We start from the raw sequence: 27,801 nt of genomic DNA on the forward strand, positions 1-27,801 counted from the left end.
GTTATCTTAATGGCTCTAATACTAAGGTAGTATATCAAGTGTGTAGAGAACTGAGGCTCAGTATAAACCAGAAAACACCAAGGCTTGCCTTTCGGTCCTTGCTGGTGTGATGGCACCATATACACTTCCTAACCCGCAGCATGCACCCTAACATGTCCTCATTATCAGTTTACTTTGTAGAAATCAAGGAATTTGTTGTTTATAGTTCACAGCTTGAGGTTTCTAAAAAATAATTTAGATACATTTGCTTTAATATGGAATACTCTACTCACTTAAGAAGCCATATCAAGCTGTGGTAAATGAGCCATTCTTTCGTTGCCATTTCCTACATCCCAAGCTCTTGGTGACATAATTAAGAGAAAGTCTTCCCAAGTCCAGCCAAGAAGACCATCGTTTCAGTCGCGGTACACTCAATGCTACATCCCCAGTTTGCAGTGTGATTTCCATTCGCATACACACACCTACCCATACCATTTTTCAGTGAGGACATCACTACCACAGACAGTATTTACCAGTATGGCTGCTAGTATGATATCCATATTATGTATACTGTAAATACAGCTCATTTCAGCCATACAACGCAGGTACTTCACCCATTTTATAGCCAAGGAGCGGAGACCCTATGAGATTGAGCAACTCGCCCAAGATAAATTAGCTAGGAGTGAAACCCAAGTCTTTCTGACTCAAAGCTATCTCTTTCTATTACAACTTACTACTTCCCCCTCACTTTACTTACTAGTGAAAAGTTAGGGGGACAAGACTGATGAAAATAGACATAATTGACATGATTGCTTCAGGTGATCCATTCTCGGAAGAGCCCATAAGCGACGGACTACAGACAATTCCATGACCCCCTGTGCCAAGAATGGTAAACAGCAGTCTCTATCCTCCATGAGAATCAAATAAGATGGGCCACAATAGGCATGACACTGGCTAGGCCAGGGCTTAAAACCCCACAAGAGGGGCGCCTGGGTGGCGCAGTCGGTTAAGCGTCCGACTTCAGCCAGGTCACGATCTCGCGGTCCGTGAGTTCGAGCCCCGCGTCAGGCTCTGGGCTGATGGCTCAGAGCCTGGAGCCTGTTTCCAATTCTGTGTCTCCCTCTCTCTCTGCCCCTCCCCCGTTCATGCTCTGTCTCTCTCTGTCCCAAAAATAAATAAACGTTGAAAAAAAAAAAAAAAAACCCACAAGAGCCTACTAGCAGTGAGTGTTGAACCTCCCTGCGAAGAGCCTGAAAAGTAAGGCAGGAATTCAAACATCCTGGAGGCTAAGTATAATGATACTTAAATAAATGGCAGAGTTTGATCTAGTGACAGGTGTCCATGTGTGTATGTGTGTCTCTCTCAACAATCACATCCCTGAACTCATTCATTCATTCATTCATTCCATGAAAAATGGCAGGATAACTCCTCACTGCATTCACTGTGCTCAATGCTGAGGATCTAGGACAGTACAACACAGGCATAGACCCTGAACTAAATGGAACTTATGTTCTAGCGGTGGAGACACAGGTAAGCAGGCGAGCAATTTTTTTTTAATAATAGAAAGTGATGTGTGCTATAGAAGATCAAGAGAATGGAGAAGGGCCAGAGTTGAGGGACAGCCTGCGAGCTGGGCTAGTTGTTTCACTCTGTGAGACCCATCCTCTCTTTTATTCACTGAGCGAGGGGTGCTGGTTATAAGGTGCTCCAAGGTCTGTACTCTGGCATTGCCTTTTGGGGATCAGTTTCTGACAATCCATTGCAGTCACTTCTCCCTGAAGGAGAAACATCCATTGCAGGGGCTGATTTTTGGTATGTGTCTGTGACTTGCCAAGCTGTTAATTGCTGTCTATACATTATCTCATTTAAGTTTCACAGCAACAGTAAGATGCAGGAATTGCCCACACTTTGAAGATGTGAAACTGAAGCTACAAGAAGTTAAAACGATGATCAACATCACACAATTAGAAAATCCCAGAGCCTGGATTCAAAGCCAAGCCACCTTTTGATTCCAAAGCCCACACACCTCCTCAAATGAAGGCATCAAAGCAGGTTTTTCCATTTCCTCATGTTCTTAGGGCATTACCCTCTAAAATCTCTATCTGCCTCATGTGTGAGGGAGGAACCAGAAACAACATTAAAATTCTAACAAACAGAGACAATGTCCACGTAGGGGTCAGCAGTAGTTCTGGGTAACTGCTAATGCAAATAATGCTTCAGCCAAGACTGGGGCCTTGGAGCAGTGAGAATGTTGGTTAAATTCTATTGTTCTAGATCTCTACACTAGGGAACACTGGAAAAAGGGAAAACATTTCTATATACCTGGGCATTGCCTAGGTGAGATGTAAACCCTATGTTCAATCAGATGCAAATTATTTTCATTAAGTAACAGGACTGTGCCAATATTTAATAACAACAAAACCTCTCCACACAAACATATACCCACATACAAACATAGCCTCAATCTAAAATTATCATTGCAGAAGAGAAGACAATTATTCTCAGAGGCTCAAACTCTAAGAATAAAATACACGTGCACACACACACACACACACACACACACAGCTTGGCTCAATGAAAGTTTAGTATAAAGGCAACATAATTGCACAAAGACAAAGAAAAGGTATGAAACTCTGGGTGGTGATTAAGCCTCTCTGACATTCCTTTACCTTTAGGTGGGAGGAAACTGCCTCTTCCTGTTATTGACTTGACAAGGCCTAGGAAAATGACATTATGTGAGCATTTCTCAAACAGTTTTCCACTGAATACTGAGATCCCGCAAGATGCCAATAAATGTTCTGTGGGACTAATAATAGATTCAACAAGTATCCCTTCCCCGAGGAAAAAACTAGGAAATCCTGCATACCTTATGTCTTTCTTACAGCTTCATTACACATATTTGTACACTAAAGGTGTTCAGTGTTTTCTAAACTTATTTGGTCATAACACCGCTTTAATGAACAATACCCCGTATTGTTAGTGGTCTCCAGAACACGACTTTTTTTTAAAGTAGACTGTGCAAAAAGCCAACGATACTGTTGATCCAAGGTCACCTAGGAGTACAGAATCCTCAAGATCCCTGGGCTCCGTGACCCATCTCCAGCTCTGCGGCATGAAGTGGGCAGGATCGGTATTAAATTCCCTACAAGTGTATGGGCAGCACTCTGCACCAAATAAGGACCCTCACGACGACAACAATAGCTGTAATAGTAGCAATGGCTAACATTTACCGAGGCCCTGCCACACGTGAGACACAGTTCTAAGTGTGCCCTTGGATGATCTCACGCAAATGCCCAACCGTCTGGCCAGACACATACGGAGCACCATCACTTGCACCCACGGGAACACCCCAGCCCTTTCCTCCACTCACATCCGCTGACAAGGGGGTCAGGAGCAGAGAATCTGTCTACGCCAATTTCCGTCGATGGCTCTGTTCTCCCTGAGTCATCTTGGTTCGTTAGCTCCTCAATATCCTAACAGTGGGAGAGACCTCTGGCAGAGCACAGCTTTGGCAGCTCCCTGGAGATGGCGTCTTCAAGGCTGGCACCCAAACAACAGCAAGCTGGCTTAGCCTCTGGGGCTTTACTGCCACACTCATCGTTCCCTCTGACAGCCCACACCCCACTCAGCCAAGTCGCCATCTGGGGTGCGGCCCATCCATCTGCCATGCTGGACAACTGGCATGCGAGGGATCAGCAAGCAGCCAGTCCTGATGCAATCTGAGGCTCGAGTCCAGTGTTGGTGCTCTGTGGTACACACCTGCCAGACCCGCACACACCGATGGGCACAAAGTCCCCAGCAATGTGTGTGGGGCACTGACTTGCCTGTCCGCCCACAGCACAGAGATACACACGAAGCAGCATCCGCGCAGGCTGCTGTCCAGGGCGTCCATACTCCACAGAGGAAACAAACAACGTGTGACCAGGTTCTGCATCTTGTTTTTTCTTTTAAACAACAGAAAGCTAAAAGTTTTCTTCAAATAGGGCAGAGAGCGCTACTGCCCTTGTACTCTTACAAGTCTCTCCCAAGGATCCAGCGATGATGCGGCCAGCCTCCTTGTGAGCAGAGGCTGCGATAGAGCAATGAGGCTTCTGACCCACCAGTAAAAAGATACAGCCTACAAGATGCTTTCCAGAATGGGTTACTTCAATTTGCCGCATTCACTTGGTCCCACCCATGACCTAGTAGACGATGGATATTACACACAGCAGTAAAATGATGGATAAAAGTTTAAGTGTCAGCAGTGGGGTTAGCAGAAGAATCCCAAACATAAGGTCTTGTTGAAAGTAAAGTCCAACCAAAGTACTAATTAGCTCATTCAGCTTAATGACACTGAAATGGAAGTTAGGAACAGGATAAAAGAAGAAAGGACATTAATGCTTGTCAACTAATTTAATCCTTCTCCCAATTCCGAGAGGCAGGCATAATCATCACTATTTTATGGAAGGACTTGAGGCTCAGAGAAGCCAGGCAGAGCCAGGATTTTTATCCAGATCTCTTGGCCTCTGGATCTGCATGGTTTCTCACTCTCCAGACTGCCCACCCCCATATCACATGGCCTCCCTCATGCAATTCATTCATTTACTCAATAAAACTAGATTTGTTAAGCTGCAAGCAGTATTGGAAGACATCATAGAAGTAAGAGGTCAGGTGGGGTTGGCCAGTTTTGCCAAACCTTACCCGCAAGGAAAAGATGAAAGCAAAACACATGAACAAAACAATAACGAAAGGAAAACAGTATCCACCAGCCTACCCACACAAACAAGGTGACATGAGCATGTTTAGAAATAGAAAAGATATCTGGTAACAGCACTCTGAAGTCTGACGGTTCCTTTTTTCTCTCACCCAACCTACACATTCTCACTCACCTAACCATCTAGCTACTCCTCTCCTCACGCTTCTCAGCTGCGGGCACCCCCCTGCCTGTCTGCTCACTTATACAGAAAGCCACAAATGTCTCAACGAAATCCTCAATCAAGGCATTTTCAAAGATACCTCTGGGTGTTTGTGCATCTGTGAGCCTCGTGGAGGTAGCCATGTGGCCAAGATGAGATCACTGACCTAACAGGACGCGACTGCACTGGTCTCACGGGGCTACCCTAACAAAGTACCACAAAGTGGGTAGCTTAAAACAACAGAAATGTATTTGCTCACGGTTCTGGGGACTCGACGTCTGATATCAAGGTATCCACAGGGTTGATACTGTTCCCAGGGCTCTGAGGGAGAATCCATCCCGTGCCTCTCTCCCAGCTTCTGATGACAGCCTGTGGTCCTTGGCGGTCCCTGGGTTACAGCTCCATCGCTCCAGTCTCTGCCTCCTTCCCTGTGTGCATGTGTGTCTTCCTCTTCCTAGAAGTCCACTTGTCATATTCGAGTAAGGCCCACCCCCACTCCAGTGTGACCTCATCTTAACTGATCATATCTGAAACAACCCTATTTCCCAATAATGTCATATCCTGAGGGACTGGGGTTTAGGGCCTCAGCATCTTTCTGGGGTACACAATTCAACCCATAACAGACACTATGCTCCAGGCCCTGAGACCAGTCCACTTGGTTGGGTCCTGACACTCTTTGTGAAGTAGAACAGTGTCCTTCTGTACCTATGTGTGACAGCAGAGAGTCCATCTGTAGAGTTCTGGGTCTTTTTATTTATTTTTTTTAACATATTCATACCTGGTGCCACTCAACAGAGACCCAGATGTGGCAGATCTGGGCTGGGACCAACCACTCTAAAAAATAAAATGGAAAAGTAAAGTGTTCTAAGTTCACCATGCTCATCCAGAAATAAGAATCACTGAGGCTGATCTTAATGACAATACTTTAAATGAGGAAGTGGGTGCAATTTGTCCAAAGTTCACTCAGTACACAAACAGCAGGCTTTCAAACCCAGGTCAGTCTCACAAAACCCACTTCCTTCCCACTTTCCAGGTGGCCTATCTCTGTCTACACGTCTCAAGGCAGGTTGCGGACAATGGCCATGGTTGTTGTGTGCATCAATACAGCAACATAGACAAGTGTCATTTCAGTGTAAAGATACGTGTGCACTGGTATGTGCCCGACTGATTATTAATGGAGCCAAGAATTTCTTTAGGAGCAAACATGTGGCTCAACATCTTTGCATATACTATCAAGAAAGGCTGAGAAGGGTTTCCACAGAGTGCACCTACCAAACTGATACTGTCACTTACAATTCACCGTCATTCTCAACACTGTCTGCACTTTGTGGCACAGGGCACTCAGCCTGTGAACACTTACATAATAAATGAATGAAGTAATCTCCACCCCAATAAACAGCACCAAATGAGAGTGGTCCTAGTTGGAATTTTATTTCAGTTTTCCCCCCCATAATCACGTTGGGAAACAGTGACCCTTCTGCTCCGATGTCATTACTGGTGCATCCCATTCTCCTCTCTAGACCAGAAAAAGAAACAGGTACTAATCTGGGGACTGTCTCTGATTTAGGAACAACTTTAATCCCATTACATTTCTGCTCATAGACATTCTACCGTATTAAATGTTGCCACCAGAGAAATGCAGAAGAGGAAGGATTTTAAAGGTCATCTGGTTCAGCCCCAAGACTTTGGAGCAAACTCTCCTACAAATATCTTCGTGTCCTGTGATGTCACAGCCTTGCTTTCAATCCCCTTCAACAGGGGCCCCAAGTATCAGTCCACATGGCAGCAGGAAGTCCTGGATGTGCAGGTTCGCCTTGGTTTTCAATAGACTTTTGTAACGTCCCTCTAAGTTAGGGTGACTGTCTCAGTGTCCCCGATGCAGCTCTGGTTTGTGCTTAATGTCACAGCACTATACCTACCAGCAGCCTCTCCCTCAGAAAACTGTCTTGCTTGAGATGATATATTATATGGCCATGCTTCGTAAGCACACAGACATTTATAACATGCACTCTGAGTTTCCGTTCAGAGCACATGGACACACACAGCCCCCATCTGTCCTTATTTCCATTCTTACCTAACACATGCCCTTTGGTGTGCTCATGCGTGCCTGATGATTGCCTCCTCCCTCGTTCAAAGCTTGCTCCTGACTCTGAGTTTGCTAATGTTCCTCTCCCTTGCTGAAATGTTCTCCTGCCCCACTCCCTTTATGTAAATCTTAGCCATCTTTCAAACTGTGCTCAAGCCCCACTGCCATGAAGCCGCCTCTGTCTACCTCAACCCACACTGATTTCTCCCTTCTCTTAACTTATACCCATGACATTTGCTTTGCTAAAATAAGGTAAGAAGTGAAAGGCATATCTTTGGTGATGGATTCACTCCTCCTCCAAATGCCTTGCCTGCCCATTGTTTAGAAGCCTGCAGGTAGTACCTGGTAATGGTAATTTGGTCCTTATCTCAACAGGTTGGCTATCTTCAAAGGTGCTTCATTAAAAGAAAGGAGAATATAATGCATAATCCATTTGCACATGCTTTTTTCTTACAAAACTGTTGTTCGATTCTAAGAAAGCTGCAAAAAGAACATTTAAACTGGAGGCTCTCCTGGAGATTAACTTGCCTGACCTGTTACCCAAAGCAGGTGTGCATCCTCCCCCCACCCCATCCCACCCCCGCCCCCCGCCACAGCATCCTTGAAAGATGGCCATCCAACTTGTTGGCAAACACATCTTTTATGCCCATCTCTCCAGATACCTTGATGTCTTGCTGGACAGCTCTAGTTGTTAAGGTTCTTCCTTATAATAGAGCCTTTCTCAAAGTTAAGTCTGTGGACCATCTGCTCCATAGTTATTTGAGGTGCATGCTAAAATCACAGATTCCCAAGTCAAGCTTTGGCATATTGAATCAGCATTTGGAGCAAGGAGAGAAATAGTAATCTACATTGTTAACAGGCTTTCCAGGTGATGTTTATTAAACATGTAAGATTCGATGCTAGAGGCAGTGGATTCTATACCTAGAACTTAATTCTACCTTCCTAACTATGGAGAGCAAGACCCTTCCTTTTCTTCAAGGCAGTTCTTTAAACACTGGAAGACGTCAGTTCTCTCTACTTCCCCTTGTTAATATTCTTTTTCAACCCAGGTTACTTCACTCTTCCTCCTACTACCCTGAATCAAGTTGAGCACACTTCTCCCCGTTCTCTCCTGCTTGCCAATGTTCCCACCCCACCCAAATGTGATGCATAAATTAGAGACAGCTAGATTTGTAATGCTTTACTACATACTGACAATTGACCCTCGGACAATGTGGATGTTAGGGGACACTGACCCTCTGTGCAGTTGAAAATTCAGATATAAGTGTTAACTCCCCAAAATTAACCGGAAATTGACTACTCCCAAAATTGACCGGAAGCCTTACTGATAACATAAACAGTTAATTAACACATATTTTGTATTCTCTATTATATACTGTATGCTTATAATACAGTAAGCTATAGAAAATATTAAGAAAGTCATAAAACAAAATACATTTATAGTAGTTTTTACCAGAAAAATTCCACATATAAGTGGACCTACACAGTTCAAACCCATGTTGTTCAAGGGTCAACCGTGCACACATCAATTTACACTCCTACCAGGTGGCAGTGAGAATACCACTTAGGCTTCACTAACAAGCAGGTGGTATCATTTTGTAAATCTTTGCTATTTCAAATAGGCACCTGATGCTGACTCCTCGTAGTTGTTTTATTTTGGGTGCCTTTAAAAAAATTGTTTTTAATGTTTTTATTTATTTTTGACATAGAGAGAGAGACAGAACACGAGTGGGGGAGGGGCAGAGAGAGAGGGAGACAGAATCCAAAGCAGGCTCCAGGCTCTGACCTGTCAGCACAGAGCCCGATGCGAGGCTAGAACTCATGAACCACTAGATCATGACCTGAGCTACAGTCTGACGCTTCACCGACTGAGCCACCCAGGCGCGCCCCGGGTGCCTTTTTAAAATATTTTTAAGATCTATATTGGCCAATGGTGGTTCTTTCATGAATGGTCTGCTTCCACCTTTTCTATGTTGGTTTGTTTTTCCCTTTTAATTCATTGTGCCAGTTGCTCTGGCAAGTAAATTCTTTCAATGCATTATCTCATCTAATGCTCCCAACATTTGCCCCACTTCATGGGTGAACACACTGAGCCTTTGGGAGCCTAGAATGAGCCAACAGGTCTTCTGCTTCCTCGCTGATTCATTCCTTCTTTCACCGACCTTTCTTTGGAGGAGAGCTCTTCATCTTCCAGACACTTTGTGAAGTGAGTTAATAGAGCCAAGTATTGGGGATAAAATTAGCAGAAAGATTCAGAAGAGCACCAGGGGTTGTCACAACTCTGTTTCATCCTACTTATAAATTTCCCTTATTCTTTGTTGTTTTTCCCTGTCTAGAGGTAATAGTGACCCAGGTATAATCAGTCAGTAAATAGTGATGCCATTTGCTGATACAAGGTTTAGAAAGAGTGGATGTATCTGTATATATATTTGCCAAGAGAGGTAGTATGTGACTGACAGTAAAAGATACCAGAAAAGGATCAAAGGGAGTAATTTGGAAATAATGCAGAACTCTGTAACAAATTACAGTCCATCAGATGACAGCAGTATCAGCAGAAATAGTTCAAAAGCATGTATGCAAGTAAACTTGGCTTTCATTTTTTCCATTTCATATTATCTGATAGTCCACGACCAGTGTTTATGCAATTAACTAAGATCCTAATGTTAATTCATTATTTATAGCATTTTAGTCCAAACAGCTGAGCATTTCTTGGTCTTTGGTTAATTTAATCAAATTTTATGCAATTATACTTTAATTAAAAATACATATGCATAAAGTGGAAATCCTGATATTTAGATCAAATGAATTTACAAGATTAAGAGAAATGCAAACAGCTAAGTACAGACCTGGGTTGGAAGCATAATTTAAAATAATTTCATCCTATTCTCTTTTTCGAAGAAGGTAGCCAGCACCCAAGAGACAGGAGTTCTCAATATCAGTGAGTGGTAACAGTGAGATTCAAACTGAGACCTTGTACAGCTGGGCCTTTCACTGATCTTTACTCCTAACTTCACTCAAGTACACCCTGGTCTTCTAAACTCTCATGAAGTTTTCCCAACAAAACCTATAAACCAGTCGTCAAAACAGCTAACGCAATTTTTAAAGTTTTGTTCCATGAGCTTTGCAATTCTGGCAGCCGGATAAAAGTCCCTGAGGGCTATATTCTTCTGTAAGCTTTAGTGGAAATTCAATTTCTTTCTTATTAGTTATTAATAGAAAAATATTCACTTGTAATTCCAAAGTCCTGCATTCTACCACAAACCTTTCTTTCACATAATAAACAAATATAATGAAAAAGGAAAAAAATGCATTATGTCTTTACAGGGCTCATTTCCCCAAGTAAGAAAGAACACTTCTTTCTTCTTTACTATTCTATGTTTCCCATTACTCTTTTCAAACCAACAATTTTCAATTACACAAAAATTTTAAGTTCACTTTCTCAACAATAAAATTTTAGTTCCTTACGACTCAACGCCTGGCAACGGTGTTCTTTTCACAGAATAAAGACAATTTTGACATTTAAACTGGTGGTTCTAAATAGCCATACAAAGCAAATTTTAAAAAGCAAGAAAGAGGTGCCTGGGTGGCTCTGTTGGTTCAACGTCTGACTCTTGGTTTTGGCTCAGGCCACGATCTCATGGTTCATGGGTTTGAGCCTGCTTTGGATTCTCTCCCCCTCTCTCTCTCTGCCCTGCCCCGCTCACAAACACACACTCTCTCTCAAAATAAATAAAATAAACATTAAAATAAATAAAAAGCAAGGGATATTCCAATGTGTTTATTAATTGTCTAGTTTCTAGAATTTTATCCTCCACAACTTGATCTGAATTGCAGGCACAACCCAGAGATATCGTGGGTTCGGTTCCAGACCACTGCAATAAAGTGAGTATCACAATAAAGCGAGTCAAATGAATTTTTTTGCTTCCCAGTGCATATAAAAGTTACCATTTATACTATACCGCAGTCTAGTAAGTGTGCAATATACCATTATGTCTAAAAAAAGTGCATACCTCAATTAAAAATTACTTCATTGCTACAAATGCTTACCATTATGTCCACTTTCAGCCAGTCATGTTCACTGATCACAGATGACCATAACAAATATAACAACGAAGTAGTCAGAAATATTGTGAGAATTACCACAAAGTAAGCAAATGTTGTTGGAAAAATGGCGCCTGGGTAGGGTTGCCACAGACCTTTAATTTGTATATAAAAAAAACACCAAAAACACAGGGTCTGTGACGCCCCATAAAGCAAAGCATCAGAAAACAAGGCATGCCTGTATTTGCTAGCCTATGCCAGCACCAGACAGGTGTTTCACCATCCCCATTCTCACGCACCAGCAATCCCCTCCACCATACACGCTCTTCTACAAGACCAACTTGTCGGACCGACTGGTCTCTCCCACAGACGCACCTCCCCCACACTCAGACCTTCCCCCCACACAGACACCCCCTCCGGAAGCACTCATGCACATTTACCCTTTCCCTTCCCTCCAACACACAAATAAAAACCAACGCTGGGAATCATCATAAAGTGGCACATTATACCAAAGTTCAACCTGCATAGCCAAGCCCTCAAGCCATTAAAACCAACCCCCTTGAAAGCCATGTTAACTGTCAACTGTCTCACAAGGGACAGGCTCTTTCAAACCTCTCCTTGTAAATTCAGGCACAGTGGCCTCTTTGGAAATTCGGGCCTCCTCAGGCTGTCAGACTCAACTTGGAAGCCTTCCCCAGGGAAGGGCAGAACCCAGAGATCTGAGGAGCACACTCACTGCAAATCTGACTTGGCAGTTCTCCTCTCCCAGGTAACACAGGTCTCCTGAGACGTTGGTCTCCAGCCACAGGTGCTCTCCATTCACGGCATTCTCCTGGAAGGGAAAGACCCACCTGATTTCAGTTTTCTTTTCAGGTATGAAAGGGGGAGATCTCAAATTTAGATTCTGGAGGCAAGAAAGTAAGTGAACCCGCACAGTTTAAACACCTCTCATTTTACCCCTGAAAATACTGTTGGCATTGATCCTACCAAAGTTCTAGAAACAGAATAAGGTGTTTGGGAGAACTTTGAGCCATAACTAAAATGGACATTAGGTCTATAAATGCTTTATCCAGAGATGTGGTAATCTGTGAAACATATATTAAACAAATGAGGAAAAAACTCCCTCAGATTGTTCACTGTAAGGCCATATTTATCAAGGCCCAACACTGTAGATTCCATGACAATTGAGACTAAAATCCTATTAAAAGTTGCCTTTACTTAGCAAATTAGCTAAGAAGAAGGATAGTAGTATTAAAGCACTTTAAAGACTGAAGACATATTTACATTTATATCAGTAATGGGTAAATTATATTCTAAGACAGAGGCTTCTTAAAACTTAATTCAAGTCACTATGTACTCAAAGCATAATAAATTCCTACTAATTCTCACTTGTCCTGCTTCAGTAGGGCCTTCGCCCATAGAATTCTAGATTTCTCTAACTGAATGATTTCCCTGCTTCCAAAAATAGCCACGTACTTCTGATGGCAAACAGACATGCTGTGCCAGGCGACACCAGCGCAACAATCTGATGTTCAGGAACGCACAATGTTTCGTTGGGGTCGGGGGAGGAGTGGAATATTGCTTAAACAGGATGATGAATAGGATTCCATATTCCTTCTTCTGGCACACTACCTTGGAAACATAATGGATTTATGTATTAATTGTGTATTTTGTTCACTGGCTTGAAAAAGACCCTGAGCTCGTAAGGAAAGCACTGTATTGGCTTAACCATAAAGAGATGACGTCTACTGATCTTACAGGAAAATTGCTCTCGTTTTTATCTGTTTCATCAGCGGGGCATGTAATCGGCTTCCGTGGGAGATGCTACAGACTGAATTGTGATTCCCCTCAAATTCATATGTTGAAGCCCTACTCCACGGTGTGATGGTATTTGAAGATGAGGCCTTTGGGAGGTAATTGGGTCACGGGGACAGAGCCCTCATGATTGGGATTAGAGTGCCCTTATAAGAAGAGACATGAGAGGGATCTTTCTCTCTCTTCACGCATACACTGGGGAAAGGTCATGTGGAACACAGCAAGAAGGCAGCCGTCTACAAGCCAGGAAGTGGGTTCTTATCAGGCACTAAATCTACCAGTGCCTTGATCTTGGACTTCCCAGCCTCCAGAACTGTGAGAAATAAATTCCTGTTGTTTAAGCCACCCAGGCTATGGTGTTTTGTTAAATGACTTTAATAAGGAGCTTTATAGAAAAACCAAGCAATTTAGAACTCTATCTTGTATGTGAGTCATCTTTATAGTAACCGACTCCAGAAATGTCCACATGACAGCCCTCTGAATCCCAAAGCTGAACGCGAAGTAGCAGAAATGTACACCAAGGAGAAAAAAAATTAACAAAGTGTCATCTATTTCTTAAATTTATTTCTTCAGATTCCAATACAATACTTTTCCTTTCAGATCCTATAGCTCAAATGATTTTCAGGTAAGAATAACCAATGGTTATAGGTGCTTCACAATCCAGGAAAGGTGACACCAACTCTCAGAACACTCAAGGAAAGTGAGGGGCAGGAAAAATTCACAAGTCATACAGATACTGAGGGATCACGAACAATGGACAAGGAAACTCTCGGGGCGGGGGGGGGGGGGGGGGGGGGGGGAGGGGTGCCCTGCATATCTCAGAGTGCCTCAAAACCATTCTAAAAAAGAAAGCAATGTTAATGAGAATCATCACCCTCCATGTCAAAGGGTGACTAATCTTTTCACCAAAACTTTTTCTTCTCTATTAGTCATTTTTTCCTGTAGAAAGTCATGTTCATCATTTTTTATGGAAGTCAATGGGAAAATGGGATTCCCCTCATAGTCAATCTTGTAGAAAAACAACAGAAGGAAGAAAAGAACAGCTATAGGTTTAGACCCTAAAAATTTTCAGATAGGAATGGATGAGGACAGTATATATACATTTATCTTATACATACATATATACATGAATACATATATATATATATATATATATATATATATATATATATTCATATATACATGCAAACTAAACATGTAATTATAGCATGAAATGTTAGGGAAAGCAAAAATGCTAAAATCCTGCCAAAAGTTTTAGAAAGTTACGAATAATATGCTACAGCGGGTCATATGGTCAAAAGTCATTGATAACAAACACCAAAAACTAGGCTGGCCAGAAATTAATTTCTGGTAGGTCAACAACAGCAGGCAGGAACAGTCAAGACCCAGGGACTCCGATTTGCAAGCACCCCACTAACTCATGGGCTGGCAGGTAGGCTTCCTCTGGGCTAGGGGCTATTTGCCCTCTGAATACATACCCAGCAAGCGCTCAGAGCCTTGCTGATAAACCTTGACTCAGAGTCAGGCACAGCAGGGCTGCTAGGATTAGCTCACCTCACTCTGCAGTGGAGATGTGATTAGAAAGACTGTCCTTTGTAAGGGAAGAGGGAAAAAAAAGACTAGAGGCTTCCTGCCACCGTGGTTCTGACCTGCTGGTTCTCAAGTTTAACTGCTCATTAAAATCACCTGGTGAGTTTTTAAGACTACCTGGGTACCACCCCCAGAGAGTCTATTTTAACTAACATGAAGTGAAACCTGGACATCATGAGTTTTCAACGTTCTGAAGTGACTCATGTGCATAGAGTTTGAGGCCCCGTAATCCAGTGGACCCTATCCTACCCCATCAACTTATCAAATAATAGATTCTAGAACGTGTTTATGACTGATCTATCAGACTTGATACTTTTCTACCCTTGTACAGTCACCAGAGAAAAAAGGTAAGAGAAGAAGGGAGATGAGGCATAAGGTAGTCCAGCGAGATTTTAAGCAAATAGACATGAAACTATGGATACATAGTGAGAAGGCTCAAGGTCAACAAGACAGATCCTGGGGATAAGGGGAAAGTTGTCAACACATAAGCCTTTATTTATTTTTTTTTTTTTAATTTTTTTTTTTTCAACGTTTTTTATTTATTTTTGGGACAGAGAGAGACAGAGCATGAACGGGGGAGGGGCAGAGAGAGAGGGAGACACAGAATCGGAAACAGGCTCCAGGCTCCGAGCCATCAGCCCAGAGCCTGACGCGGGGCTCGAACTCACGGACCGCAAGATCGTGACCTGGCTGAAGCCGGACGCTTAACCGACTGCGCCACCCAGGCGCCCCAACACATAAGCCTTTAAAGAAGCAACAGAATAAATTAAAATTTCATACACTTATCTAATAATCACACTTTAGGAATGTACCCTAAGGAAATAATCCTAACGGCAAGGAAAAACTATTTACATTAAGAAGTTTATTTCTACCTTGCAATAATCAAAAATTGGAAATATCACAAATGCCCAGTGGAGAAGAATGTTTAGTAGAATATACATGATATGGAATATTATAAAGTCATCAAGAAGTACAATTATGAAGATTGGCCACATGGAAAACTATATGATGTAAAGTCAAATAAAAATAAAATTCAAAACTACCTGTATATTATGATCACAACTCTATATACAAGTAAGAGCTGAAAAAATTATAATATATCCGTAGTTTGATTTCTGGACCCACACATTGCTTTTCGTTATTTCTACTTGTTCTTTTCCTTTACTGGCAAAGTTCAAAAAAGAGTTTTATTTGCTGCCTCTACTTCCTTTCTACTCATTACTTCTTGAACCCAATTCCATCAGGCTTTCTTTCTTCTCATTCCACTGTAACTACTTTTGTCAAGATCATCAGTGACTTCACATGGCTAAATCCAGTGGCTGATTCTCAGTCTTTATCTTAATCAACAGCTTTTGACACAGATGATCATTCCTTTCCTTTAGGGACACTTGCTTCCTGGAAACCCTATATACTCCTTTCGTGTTTTTGTTGTACCTCAATGGCCACTCCATCAGTCTTCATCCTTGGACCTTTCCCAAATTCCCAAACTCCAAATATTAAGAGTGTTCCACAGCTCGCTCTCAGATCTTTACTCTTCTCCATACACCCAGTCCAAAGGTTATTGCATTTAGTTCTCATGGTTTTAGATTCCATCAATTAATTGTTATCCCCCAAATTATTCATACACTACAAACCCCTTCTTTGAACTTCAGATCCATAAAAAAAAAAACAAACCTGCCCTCTCATTATCTCCACTTAAAACCAATAGGCATCTCAAAATTTTAGTCTCAAACTCAGTTTGTGATATACTCCTTAAATCTGTTCTTACCCTAATCTTCTCCCTAGATTTTCAGCAAATGGTATTTCCATTCCTACAGCTGCAAATATTTGCTAAAAACATTGGAGTCATTCTAGATCTCTCTTTCTCATTCCTATCCATCAGCTAATGTTACTGACTCCAGTTTCAAAGGGGGTATGAAACTCAGTTACTTACCATTTCTACTTTACCACCTGATCCTCCATAATCTCTGGCTTCGAATGTCCCAATAGCCCATCATCAAAGGCCATTCACTGTATATGATGTTTATTATATCTGAATTGTTTATTCCTCTCCATTCTGATTCTGTGTGGTTCATTTCTATTCACTTTCTGGTCACCAGATCAAGTGTTACTTCCTCCAAGAAGCCATCAGTGACCCCAAAGTCTAAGTCAAGTTATTTTGTTAGTTTCTCTCATAAAACCATATTCCCTTTCCCTCTGTTGGCAACTATCCATTAATTGGCATAATTATTTGATTAATGTTTCCTCGTTTACTAGATTCTAAGCTCTATGTGAACACTGACTGTCCAGCACTTGACTAAGAGTCTGGAAAATAGATGACAAATAAATTTTAGGAATTGGAAAGATTAAGAATCAATGAATAAATGAATGAATGCACATTTTTGTTATATGCAATTCCAAAAGGTAGAAAGGGATAATTATATTTATCTGTCCATTAGTCTGGAATAATAAACTGTGATAAGTCAACATGGGTGCTTAATAGAAACATGACAGTCTTGTAAAATCACAAACAGAAGAGAAGCCTTTAAAAAAAAGTCATATGAAACAATGATGAAGCATACCTTTTGCTACACTACATTTTTCCCGTGTCTCATCCTTTTCTTGCACATCTATCTTGTCTGATGCTTAATAAAGTACATAATAAAGAAGTAAACTTACCCAAAGGGAAGTCTGGACTTGGCCCTCAACTCTAGGAAGGTCATCTCTCTAAGTGCTTGGAATGTCCTGCCTGATAAGAGTATCCGTTTACCTTGGGGCCTTGGGACATGCCAGATGGTCTAAGAGAACAATGACTTATGGTGGGGCGGAGAGCCGTATATCAGCTCAACCTCCAGAGAAGCTTGAGATTAAGGTCAACCATGTAGGAATCGGCCATGTCTACATGACCCCCTGTTAATACTCTGGACGCTAAGGTTCAGATCCGTTGGCAATATGCTATATGTATTGTCACTTATAGTTGCTAGGAGAGGTTAGCACTGTCCACAAATACACTTGAAAGCCCCACCTGTGAAACACTCCTGGGTGCTGCACCATGTACCTCTTCTGTATGTAGGGCCTCTCTAACTCTCCTTAACCTCAGTTTACTCACCATTAAAATTATAATAATAATTGTACTTCACTCACAAGATCATAGTGATATTTAAATGTGAAAATGCATAAATTTCAATGTCTTGCACACAATAAGAAGTTAATAGGTGTTCAATACAGTTTGTATTATTATTGTTGTGATTACTTTTATGAAACTGAATAAAGGAAACCTCATTTAAAATGGAATCAGGAGGCCTGATGGTCACACTCTACCACTTGCATTAATTGCAGACCCCCAAAAGGAAGAGACTTACCTTGCATTCTCAACAGGAAGAAGCCTACATTACCACTCCAGTGGGAGAAAAGAATTTCTTCTTGCCCAGCAACAAGCTCAGCCAATATGAAAATACCACAACTCAGCTAACAAGAAGTCATCATCTCCCCGAACTCTCACTTTCCTCCAATGGACTTCCATTCAAAGCAGCCCCTCCCAACTTCCTCCTTTCCTCTATAAAGTAACATTCCTTTCCTTTGATCTCCAGACTCACCTATGGTTAGCCATAGTTTACATGTCCCAAGTTGCAATTCTGCTAGTCACAAATAAACCCACTTTGCTGGTAAAATAACTGGCAGTTTTAAGGTGGACACTTTCCAGTTTTCCTTCCCTTCTAACCCACAGATGTTAGCATTATCCGAGTTTCTCTCCTTGGTCTTTGTAGCCAAGACTGCTAGCCATTCATCAAAATTATTATTTTCTTCTTCCTGGACATACAGCTAGAACATATAACCCAGCCTCCTGTGTACTTAGATGTGGCCATGTGACCAAGATCTAACCAATGGAACATAAGCATAAGTGACATGTACTGTTTTCAGACTTGGCCAATTGAAACCTCCCACATGCACTCCTCCATTCTCTTTTCCCGTACTGGATACTTGAGAAGTGAACCTTTGGGATGATTTCAGAAGCCATCTGGTGAAGATGTAAGAGCAACTATCTGGGGCATGGAATAACTGTGGAACAGGACCCACCTCCCACTCAACCTACCCGGAAGAGTCCTGGTCTGTTACGTGAGGGAGAAATATACTTCTATAGAGCAATTATAGGTCTATTTTATTTACTGCAGCCTAGTCTACCTCAACTAATACAGGCCTCATATTTTTGTCTGGATTTCCTTTCATTATCTACCTGTACCCCCGCCCCCCAGCTACTTATCATGTACTGAAGAGCATGTCTAATCTGAGTCCTAGTTTCTTCTGCTCTGAACTCGTAATTCTGACATTCTCCCTGATATTTTACACTGCTGCAGAATTAATTCCTCTAGAACATAACTATGATTATGCCTCTCTCTCTTGCTCAGGAGGCTTAAATATGCCCTGTTATTTATAAAATGAAATCCGAATTTAATCTCACATACTAGACCTTCCATTGATGACCCCAATCTACCCTTAACCTTCCATGTATTCATCTTTGTATACTTTCTTTATTCTTCTTTTTTCTCTAAATATAGCCATATCTTCCTTCTTTTGTGCCATGTTTTTTGTTTAGTCCATTCTCCTCACCCAGGATCCTCTTTCCTTCTCCTCTACACAACCACCTTGAAATACCATCTCAAACAATATGCAACTCAGAGAATCCATCTGTGCCAGACAGAAAAAAATAAATAGCTCTCGACCATTTCTAAATGAACATAATATTTCTTCTGTATTTGTGAGTGCTGAGACAAATTTCATGATATACATACATACAGATTGATCTGTATATAAAGACAGATCTAACTACCTAAGAGTAGAGATTCATCTAGGTAGATACAGAAATAGATTTATACATACATATATGATTCCTTGGTCTCAAGTTCTACTGAAGTCCTAGTAATGGTTATAGGTAAAAAGATAAAAATGTATGTATTGATATGGAGGAGTTTACAGACTATGAATAATACAGATAGAGTATACTGACACTAGAAGAAAATAATCTACACAAAAGGAAAGCATTTGCTTATAAAAATATTTTGAAATAATAAGAAAGTTATAAATACATATCTCATGTAAATGTCCTTACAAATTCAGAAAGGAAAAGAAATCTGGACTATCTCTCCCTAAAAATCTCCAAGATAATAATAGGTAGAAGTTGTCTAAGATGGTTTAGATCCGTGCTGCCCAATAAGCATATGGCTATTGAAAACTTGAAATGTGGTTAACACTAACTGAGATGTGCCATCAGTGTAAAATTCACAGCAGACTTTACTCACTGTGAAAAAAAAAGAATGCAAACCATCTCGCTGATAATTTTTGTACTGATTACATATTGAGATGGTAATATTTTTGATTTATTTGCTTAAACAAAATATGGTACTAACATTTTTGATTTTTAAAAAATTTTTAAAAAATTCTTTAAATGTGGCTACTAAAAATTTAGAATTACTTTATGGCTCACATACGTTTCTTTTGGGCAGTGTTAGTTTAGATAAGCACTTACTTAGAGGCAGAAATTTAGACTTGGATGTTTCTCAGTGTCCTGTGAGATTATAGGATTCTATGATATCCCCCAGGAGCCAGCGTGACTGAATTTAAAATTCTCACAATTTGGGGAAATAAAGGACTAGTGCAGGTGCATGAGATCATAGCATGAAGCTATGTCTGTCCCACTACTAACAGGGTTGACCAGGGGCAAGACCTCCACTGATTTATAGGAAAAATTTATAGGTCGTTAGCTCCTCATGACCTCTCAGCCATCTGACACCTTGATTAACCTGACTTAACAGTGTTTGAAATGGGGCTAGGAGTGGGAAAAACACTGAGGTGAGAGTCCCTCTCAGGGACAACACCCAAACCTGAAGGTACAAGAGCTGAAGCCTGACGGCACAGGACTGTTAGGACGTGCCACCTGAAATAAGACTGAAATGAGAACACACGCACGCACACATACTCACCTGGCTCCTCCTGGCTCTTCATTCAAGGTTTCTAAAGATAAGATGACCTAGTTTCATAACCCAGTTTAAACCAATCTCGCACAAAGACTCTGTTTCCCTAATCTTGTCCCTGAACCAAATGGTGAGGTGGTGTATAACTATGTTATGTTTCTACCTGCCTAGGAGAAAGCACTTCTTTTCTTAGCATCATCAACTAGAGGAAAGAAAATGTGGTCTGGATTTAGAACCTGGCTTTGTTTGTGTTGAAGCTATTTTCCATAGCCCTCAGAACTGGAGGAAATTTTCAAAAGAGGAAGGAAAAAAAAAAACGAACTGAAATTAAAATCGATGTTAAAACCAACATGCCCTTTAAGAAAGATCTGGGTGGCTTTTCCACCATTGCTTTGAAAGTTGTTTTAGGCAGTGTAATGGGCAAAAGCAAATTATACAACAGCAGAGACAGAGTAAGGCCGATCTCCTATGCTCCCTGCTATACCACTGAAAACAAGGAAGAAATCTCTTAAATCCAAATTAAGTCTCCACTGTGGAAAAGGCATGTGACATTTAAGAGAAGACACACATTATCTATGCAACAGACACACTTCTAAAGGGGCTCACTCACTCTAAACCAGAAACTTGGATTCCAGCCATGGAGATGAGATTTTTTTTTTTTTTTTTTTTTTTTTTTTTTGCCTTTTTGAACATTACTCCCTTTCTGGCAATTTAGCTTATTTTCCCCCAAAAGTGGCTTCGCTGACACACATGGCATGGTGTCCACGGGAGCAGCCCCTGCAGGTTGTCACCGTGAAGGTGAAAGAGGGGTAGTTGGGAGGAATGAGATCGGACCACTGCTGTGCTTTAAAACTTAACACAATGCACCATACTAGGAAGGAAATTTTAAAAGATTCAAATAGCATAAATGTATTTGTTTTTCAAGCAGGCTATGGACTCTTGCTTACCAAGCCTTTCAAGGAACTGGAGATTATCTGAGTGCCGTTCAACTCCCGGTGAAATATCCCCTTCTCACTGACTAACGGAAAAGCTACAATCAATTTGTCCCCTAGCATCAGTAGCCAGACAGCGGGTAGGCCCACGAGGCCATCCTCTCCACTGTGAAGAAGAAAATCTAAGCAGAAAACATTGCCCCTCCCTTCAAGGAGCCTGAAATCAAACTGAGGACCTAGAATTTAAAAAGCGACTAAATACCACCAATTTGGTTCTAAGATTTATAAGACAATGCACCGCATGTAGAGATATTGTGAGGAAACAAAGCAAAAAGTGAATAAAATAAACAGAATTAGTTCAGCTGAAAAGATGAGCATGACCTGGCAGAGAGCCAGAGGAAATCTCTACAGGAAACAGCAATTTCCACGTGTCTACTGTTGTCAACCGGAGGCTGGGGCGCCATTCTGAAGACACGACTACTCCCCGCACATCAACGTTCAGGCTTCTATCCCAGACACGCGTGGAGGGGCAGGCTCGTGCTCAGGCGGCAGGAGTGAATGTTGATGAAGGGTCACCGAGAAAATGAGATCATGTGAGACAGGGAATCCTAGACGTCATAATAACTATTTGAGCAAATCACAGCAAGAGAGAAGTTTTAGGACCTTGAGGAACAGCTAAAAATAAGAGAGAGATAGCATGTATCACTGAGCAGGGAAATGAGAACATGAATACTTGACAGAAACTATTAAGTTTGTGTACCTAACACGTAAAACTGACTCCTGCAACAGTATACACCTGGCCGAAATGCACAGGTGCCTATGGTCTGGGCTCACCAAGCCAGTGCCCTCCTGCGTCTCAGGCACCCCCACAAGCAGGCTGCTCTTCAAAGCCCTTTGCACAAAAAATCTTTAGGAAAGAGCTGTGCCTCTTTGAAAGACTTTGGCACATATATCAGAGTCAAAACAAGGACCCCTTTGGGATTCTAGAACAGGTAGGAAACATAGGGACTAAACTTTTAATTCCAGCTTTAATTCAGCCTGATTTGTCTTGCATCTTCCGATGCTCCACGAACAACTTCTGTATCTGTTTTCTGACTGGTGACATGCAGAGAGGGGAGTTGACCTAAGTCAGGGGGTCATGGTCCTACAGGACTTTGAGATGACCCTGGTCCCCCTAAACCTGCCTCCTCATTTGGGAGACTCGTACAAGGCTCCAAGTCAAAAGCAGAGTTCAGTGAATAGTAAGAGTGAATAAGTGAAAATTGATCCTTTCAATGACTTTAGTCCAGAAAAGTGGGCTGGTAGAGGGAACAGACGGTCATGCCGCTTTTCCACAGGGAGCCAGGCAGGGCTTGGGATGGGGGAATGGCAGGACTGGTCAAGCCAGTGGCCCGGGCTTCCACTTTCAGCAGAACAAAGAAAATCCTGGCTCAGCAACTTGAACAGAACAGCAAACTACGGTGACCTAAATGAAACTGGTGAAAAGCATATTTGTTAGGAAAAGCCAAAAACTGTGAAGCAAGGGCAAGTCTTAGCACAAAAAAAAATTAAAAAAAAAATAAAGGTGTCTAAAATGTTTTTAACAACCTGCTTCTTCCTCCCTTCTGAGAAAAATGTTCTTCATGATCATAACAAGGAATTGTAGTGTTGGTCACTGTTTGGCTTCTGTTCGCTAATAGCAATAACAGCCCATAGTTCATTAATTTTTTTCAGAGTCAACATCTTTCCAGCTCCTTACATGTCAGATCTTCAAATATGCCCTCAGATGGAGTGTCTAAAGAGGAGGATTTCAGTGCTCTCTCCGTTGTTAAACATCCCCAAAGTGTTTCCTGCCATGCCATGATTTCACCAGGGCGCCATGACAGGGCACCCACAATCAAAGGGGACAGAGGAAGAAAGAACTTAGTTCCTACTCTCTCTTCCCCCGCTGTGTAGTGCAGCCTCCTACCACTAGCCCAAAATACCATTTTGATGAAATATTAGAGTGCATACATCTCTACAGGAATCAGAAAATAATACCTTCTTGCCAAGCTTCGGCTCAAGCAGGACACTTCTTTTTAAAAGCCTTTTCTGGTAACTATTTCCACCATCAAATAAGGATGGAGCATCCTTCCTGACACTCCCTGATGCTGGGCTCCTCTATTCTAGGTATTTTTGCTGTTGCTTTCTTCTCTGCTGACTGCATCCTAAGCTTCTGGAAGGCAGAAACCCCATTTTCCTCACCTCAGAATCCCCAGGAAGCAACAGAGGCCCTGGCACAAAGCAGGGGCTCAACTGGGTGATGAATTAATGAATTCGTTGATTATTTTCTTTTCTGATTAAATAAATCTGCAGGCTGCACAGTTTACAAAGAACTTGCACACTTACTTCCACATCTGATCCTAATAACACCAGGAAGTCCCCCTCGGGGAGGGGCCACAATTGTCCCTATCTGTAGATGAGGATGCTGAGGCCGAAAGAGATCAGTGACTTCAGTGATGTCACACAAGGGGCAAAAGGATTTAATGACTTTTGCCATCTAAATGATTTAAACTCTCCCTCATTAGAATCTTGCCCCCCATAGGGTCCTGCTACTTTAGGTCAGAAGACTGGGTATCATGAATGTGAAACTAACTGACTTGGGTCCCTGATTCATAACATTCTCATCATTAGTCCAGGAAATGTTGTTCTTTGATCTTCTTCACCTGCTTGTTTACACATTTAATTCTTTTTAATTATGTAAACACTGGTACCAATAAATTCTATACTCTCTCATGGTTTAAGAGTTTATTAAGTAATTTTCCTAGAATAAAGGGAAATTCCAGGAAAGGAGCATTCTTCCTGAGTGCCCATTCAGCACGCACAGGTGATACTGGAGCATTCTCAGGGCTGTATCAAGGAAGAAGCTGCATCTCAATTAAGTCCAGTCTTCTGCCTAGTACTTCATGAATGTAGGCAGCCTACATTGGCATGTGCCCAGAATGTAAAATAAGAATGTCAGTAAGTGTGTTCTTGGGAGAGACAAAGAATTGTTTTAATATAAAAGGACGTTAAATCATGACATATGGGCTAAAAATAAAAAATTAAATGAATGAAAAACAACTCTTCTCCTTTCCCCCATCCCGCCATGCGCTTTCATATGGGAGAACGTGAATTATCCCCATTGTTCAACTCAACTGAAAAATGCTAAACAAAAATCACCATCAAGACCAGACTGGAAGAATTTCAGGGCAGCCCTCCTCCACCTTCACGCTGTTCCCTATACTCATTCCTTCAGGAAGAGACAAAGCCTTTCAGGCCACAGTTATAGATGTTTTCACCAAGAACTTGAGTCACTGAACACCCTCAATAAATGTATTCTAACTAGCTTAAGAATTTCAGAATGCAATCTTCAGCTCAAGGTAATAGTTTCTGTGGATGCGTTTTTGGTTAAAATTGGCTACTATACCCAAACCACTTTTACAAGACCAATCTACCTTTGTGTTAGGGGAAGAAGCATATCAGACAGGAGGGCATGAAGTGCCTAAAACATAAAGTGAAGTCATCTTTTGTCAGGGGGGAAAAAAAGCACCAAAAAAGAAAAGAAGGTAGCTTGATCTGAGGAAATCAAGCTTAGATTCCAGGATGTTGCTAAGGGGACGCTCTATTCATCATCAACTTGGCAAGAACCAATAAAGCATGTGCACAGAGGTACTTTTCATCGCACAGCTGCAAACCCAGGCAGTAACGCTTCAAATGATTCATGAAGTTTTTATTTTAGTCTGAAACACATCTGATTTCATATAAAGGAACTATGTTGCCGGGAGTTTGAGAATGGAGCTCTGGCCTAGGTATCTGAAGATTGATCAGTGAGCAATACTGAAAATTATTAAGTCTTGCTTTGTAGCCATAGGGATCCTAAGAATGAGAAAGACACACATGCAATTGAATTATGTTTAGATGAAAAAGCCAACACCTACACTCCAGTCCAGAGTCGCTCTGGGCTCCTTCGCTGGACCATTTGCCACAGGAAGGCTGAGGGGATGTGCAGGAGCCAGGTGCTGCAGGCCTGCCCGGGAGATTGCTTTCCTGCAGCCAGAAGAAAAAACACAAAGAAAAACCAACATCAGAAGGTAAACAGAGCTAAAAATTTCCCCTGGAGTAAAAACAACGTCTGAGTTAGTCTTCTGCATGCAAAAGCCTTTGCAAATGTATTGGAGTCTATGTCTCTAAAGTGTATGGTGAAGATACTGGGTGGCAAGTCTCAAAAGACAGGGAGATTGAGGGGACCATTTGGGGGGCAATGTTGCTTCAGGACCAGAAATGGAATTTCTAGATGCCCCTATTCAGGGTAGAAGGCAGAATGCAGGTCTCTCCGTTTACAGAAAAAGACCTAGGGCTTGGATGGTCACAATACTTGGACAATTTTAAAGCTGCCAGAGACTAACGGCAACAAAAGCAGACTCGGGGGTCTTCTATTGAAATTCCTCCATTTCCCAACAAAGTGCTCTCCAAGTTGGTCACGGCTCCAAATTCAGCCTTGCTCCTCTTAAGAACATCCTCCCTCATCCTTGCAGAGGACTTCTGCAGATAGCTTGAGATTCAGAATGGGAAAAGACTGATTTGTATCTGGCAAGAAATGGCACACGCTGAAAGACCAGTGTCTCACCAAGGCCCACGGAACAATAAAATCAAAATATGTTGCTTAGATTAGGTTTGTTGAATGGAACATAACAGAGTGCAGGTCAGAAAGGAGGGAATAAATCAGGAGAGGTTGAGAAAGTCAGCCCTGACCTTGGTCTTCAAAGATAAGAAATAAGAGGAGTTGTTTTAGCTTTAGGGTGAAGGGAAGGGAGGGTAGATTAGAGCCTGGTGGAGAGAATGCAAACAGCAAGAGAAAGGAAGAAAGTGGCAAGATCTTGTGGTATCATCATTAACAATGTAGGTTAAGTTTCTGAACAGCTCCATGAAAAATGCCAGACAAGGGTCTCAAGCTGAAATATAAGTGCTGATTCACGAATCAACTAAGTGGCTTCCTGGAAAGGAGAGTTTTCCCTTTACTGGAGTGTCTACATGTGCTTTAAGAATTACCTGAACTAGAATCAGGTGGGTCTTGTGATCCTGCAGCTGAGCCTTGAATAGGTCTACGGGTGAGGCCCAGGAATCTGCATTCACACATGCTGCCCATGTGCTTCCTTCTGTGAGCTCAAGTTTTCAAATTGCTCTATTGGAGTGTGGAAGGGCTTTAATCTAAAGAGGGTATGAAATGAATTTCCCTCAGGCAAGTTGAACTTAGAACTTAAGAGACTGATTCGCTGAAGACTGGAAACCTATCCCTCAACCAATGAACAAACACCAAGATTGTCTCCCCATCCTCAAGCCAATGAACTTGCTGCTCGGACTCAGGCTAGACTCCCTGCTCTTTGCACTCCTGGCCATAAAAATAGCCTACTCCAAACTGTTAAAGGACTCACCTGTAGCCTGCTACAGTTTTCATATCCTGAGTTGCAACTTCTCTCCTATTCCCAAATAAATTCAATTTCTGGTAATTCAAGCTTGCCTTGGTTTACCTCTTTATTTAGGTTGACAAGAGCAAGTACATTTGTGTAGGTGGGGGAGCACTAACTTACCCAGGCCCATTGAGGGGGAAGCCCTAAAGAAAAGCATCAGCAACTTCATTACGCACTTTACCCCCATTAGCTCTCAGCATCCTATCTCACAGGACGTGAACACTGTAGTAAGAATCTGCCATCTTGGACACTGGACCTGCAGACACATGGGGTCCCCAGGGAGCCCCGGATCCTCAGACTCCTTTACCCATCTCTCTATACAGAGGAACAAGGCTACAGATGGGGAGATGGGGAAAAGGAAGGCAGTGATGGCCCAATGTACAGTGAATCCCATAATGATGGAGCCAGTGGAGGGAAAGGAACTTGCCTGGGAAGGGGAGAGGAATAAGAGCAAAATGTAAAAGCTCTGTTGGAATCTAGAAGCAGATGATATCTCTTTTCTGTTCACTGATCTCTGCAAACTCCACCCAGAAATGGAATTTGTAGTTGACCAAGACAAACAGTAGCCTCAAAATCCAACGAAAGGCTTGGTAGAATCAACAAAAGAATCTAAGATCTTGCAGACACTGATAAATGGCCAAGTATGTCTAAGAGCTCAGCAAGTGCCTAGCCCTTTTTCCCCCTCTCTTATATTCCCACACAGGAAGTCTTAGAAAGAACGTAAACGGTTTTAGTAGTCGGAAGTCATCACATGAAGCTTGCCTATAGCCTACTTTCAGAAGCTCCACCTGGATAGCACACAATGTAGTTGCTTTATGGAACCCCCCAAAGAGTCATTACAAGTATGTAGACCTTTAATGAAACCCTCTGATGACACAATATTCCCTTTCCTCCCTTTCATCAAGGCAAATAATTAACATCAATTTTGGCCTCTTCACTGACACCAACTTTTTTGAGTTCCCAGAGCTAATTCCAAAAATGGCACATAGGTTGAGGGTAGGGAGCAGGAGTGGTTGGGGTTCCCCCAACATCAAGCGATTCTCAGAC

The 27,801-nt window shown here is 41.9% G+C and overlaps 1 protein-coding gene across 8 annotated transcripts in view; it reads right to left on the reverse strand.

Moving 5' to 3' along the window:
* DGKI (diacylglycerol kinase iota) overlaps positions 1–27,801 on the reverse strand; it is a 447,606-nt gene that overhangs the window by 271,621 nt on the left and 148,184 nt on the right. For all 8 annotated transcript variants that reach the window (XM_078438897.1, XM_078438893.1, XM_078438899.1 and 5 more), the window contains exons 2-3: positions 25,225–25,333; positions 11,738–11,833 (exon numbers count right to left, since the gene is read on the reverse strand). In XM_078438897.1, coding sequence (XP_078295023.1) covers positions 11,738–11,833; positions 25,225–25,333 — 205 coding nt within the window. The remainder of the gene's footprint in view (positions 1–11,737; positions 11,834–25,224; positions 25,334–27,801) is intronic.

This window comes from Panthera onca, chromosome A2 (assembly GCF_046562875.1).
Source record: "Panthera onca isolate mPanOnc1 chromosome A2, mPanOnc1 haplotype 2, whole genome shotgun sequence".
Lineage (NCBI taxonomy): Eukaryota > Metazoa > Chordata > Mammalia > Carnivora > Felidae > Panthera > Panthera onca.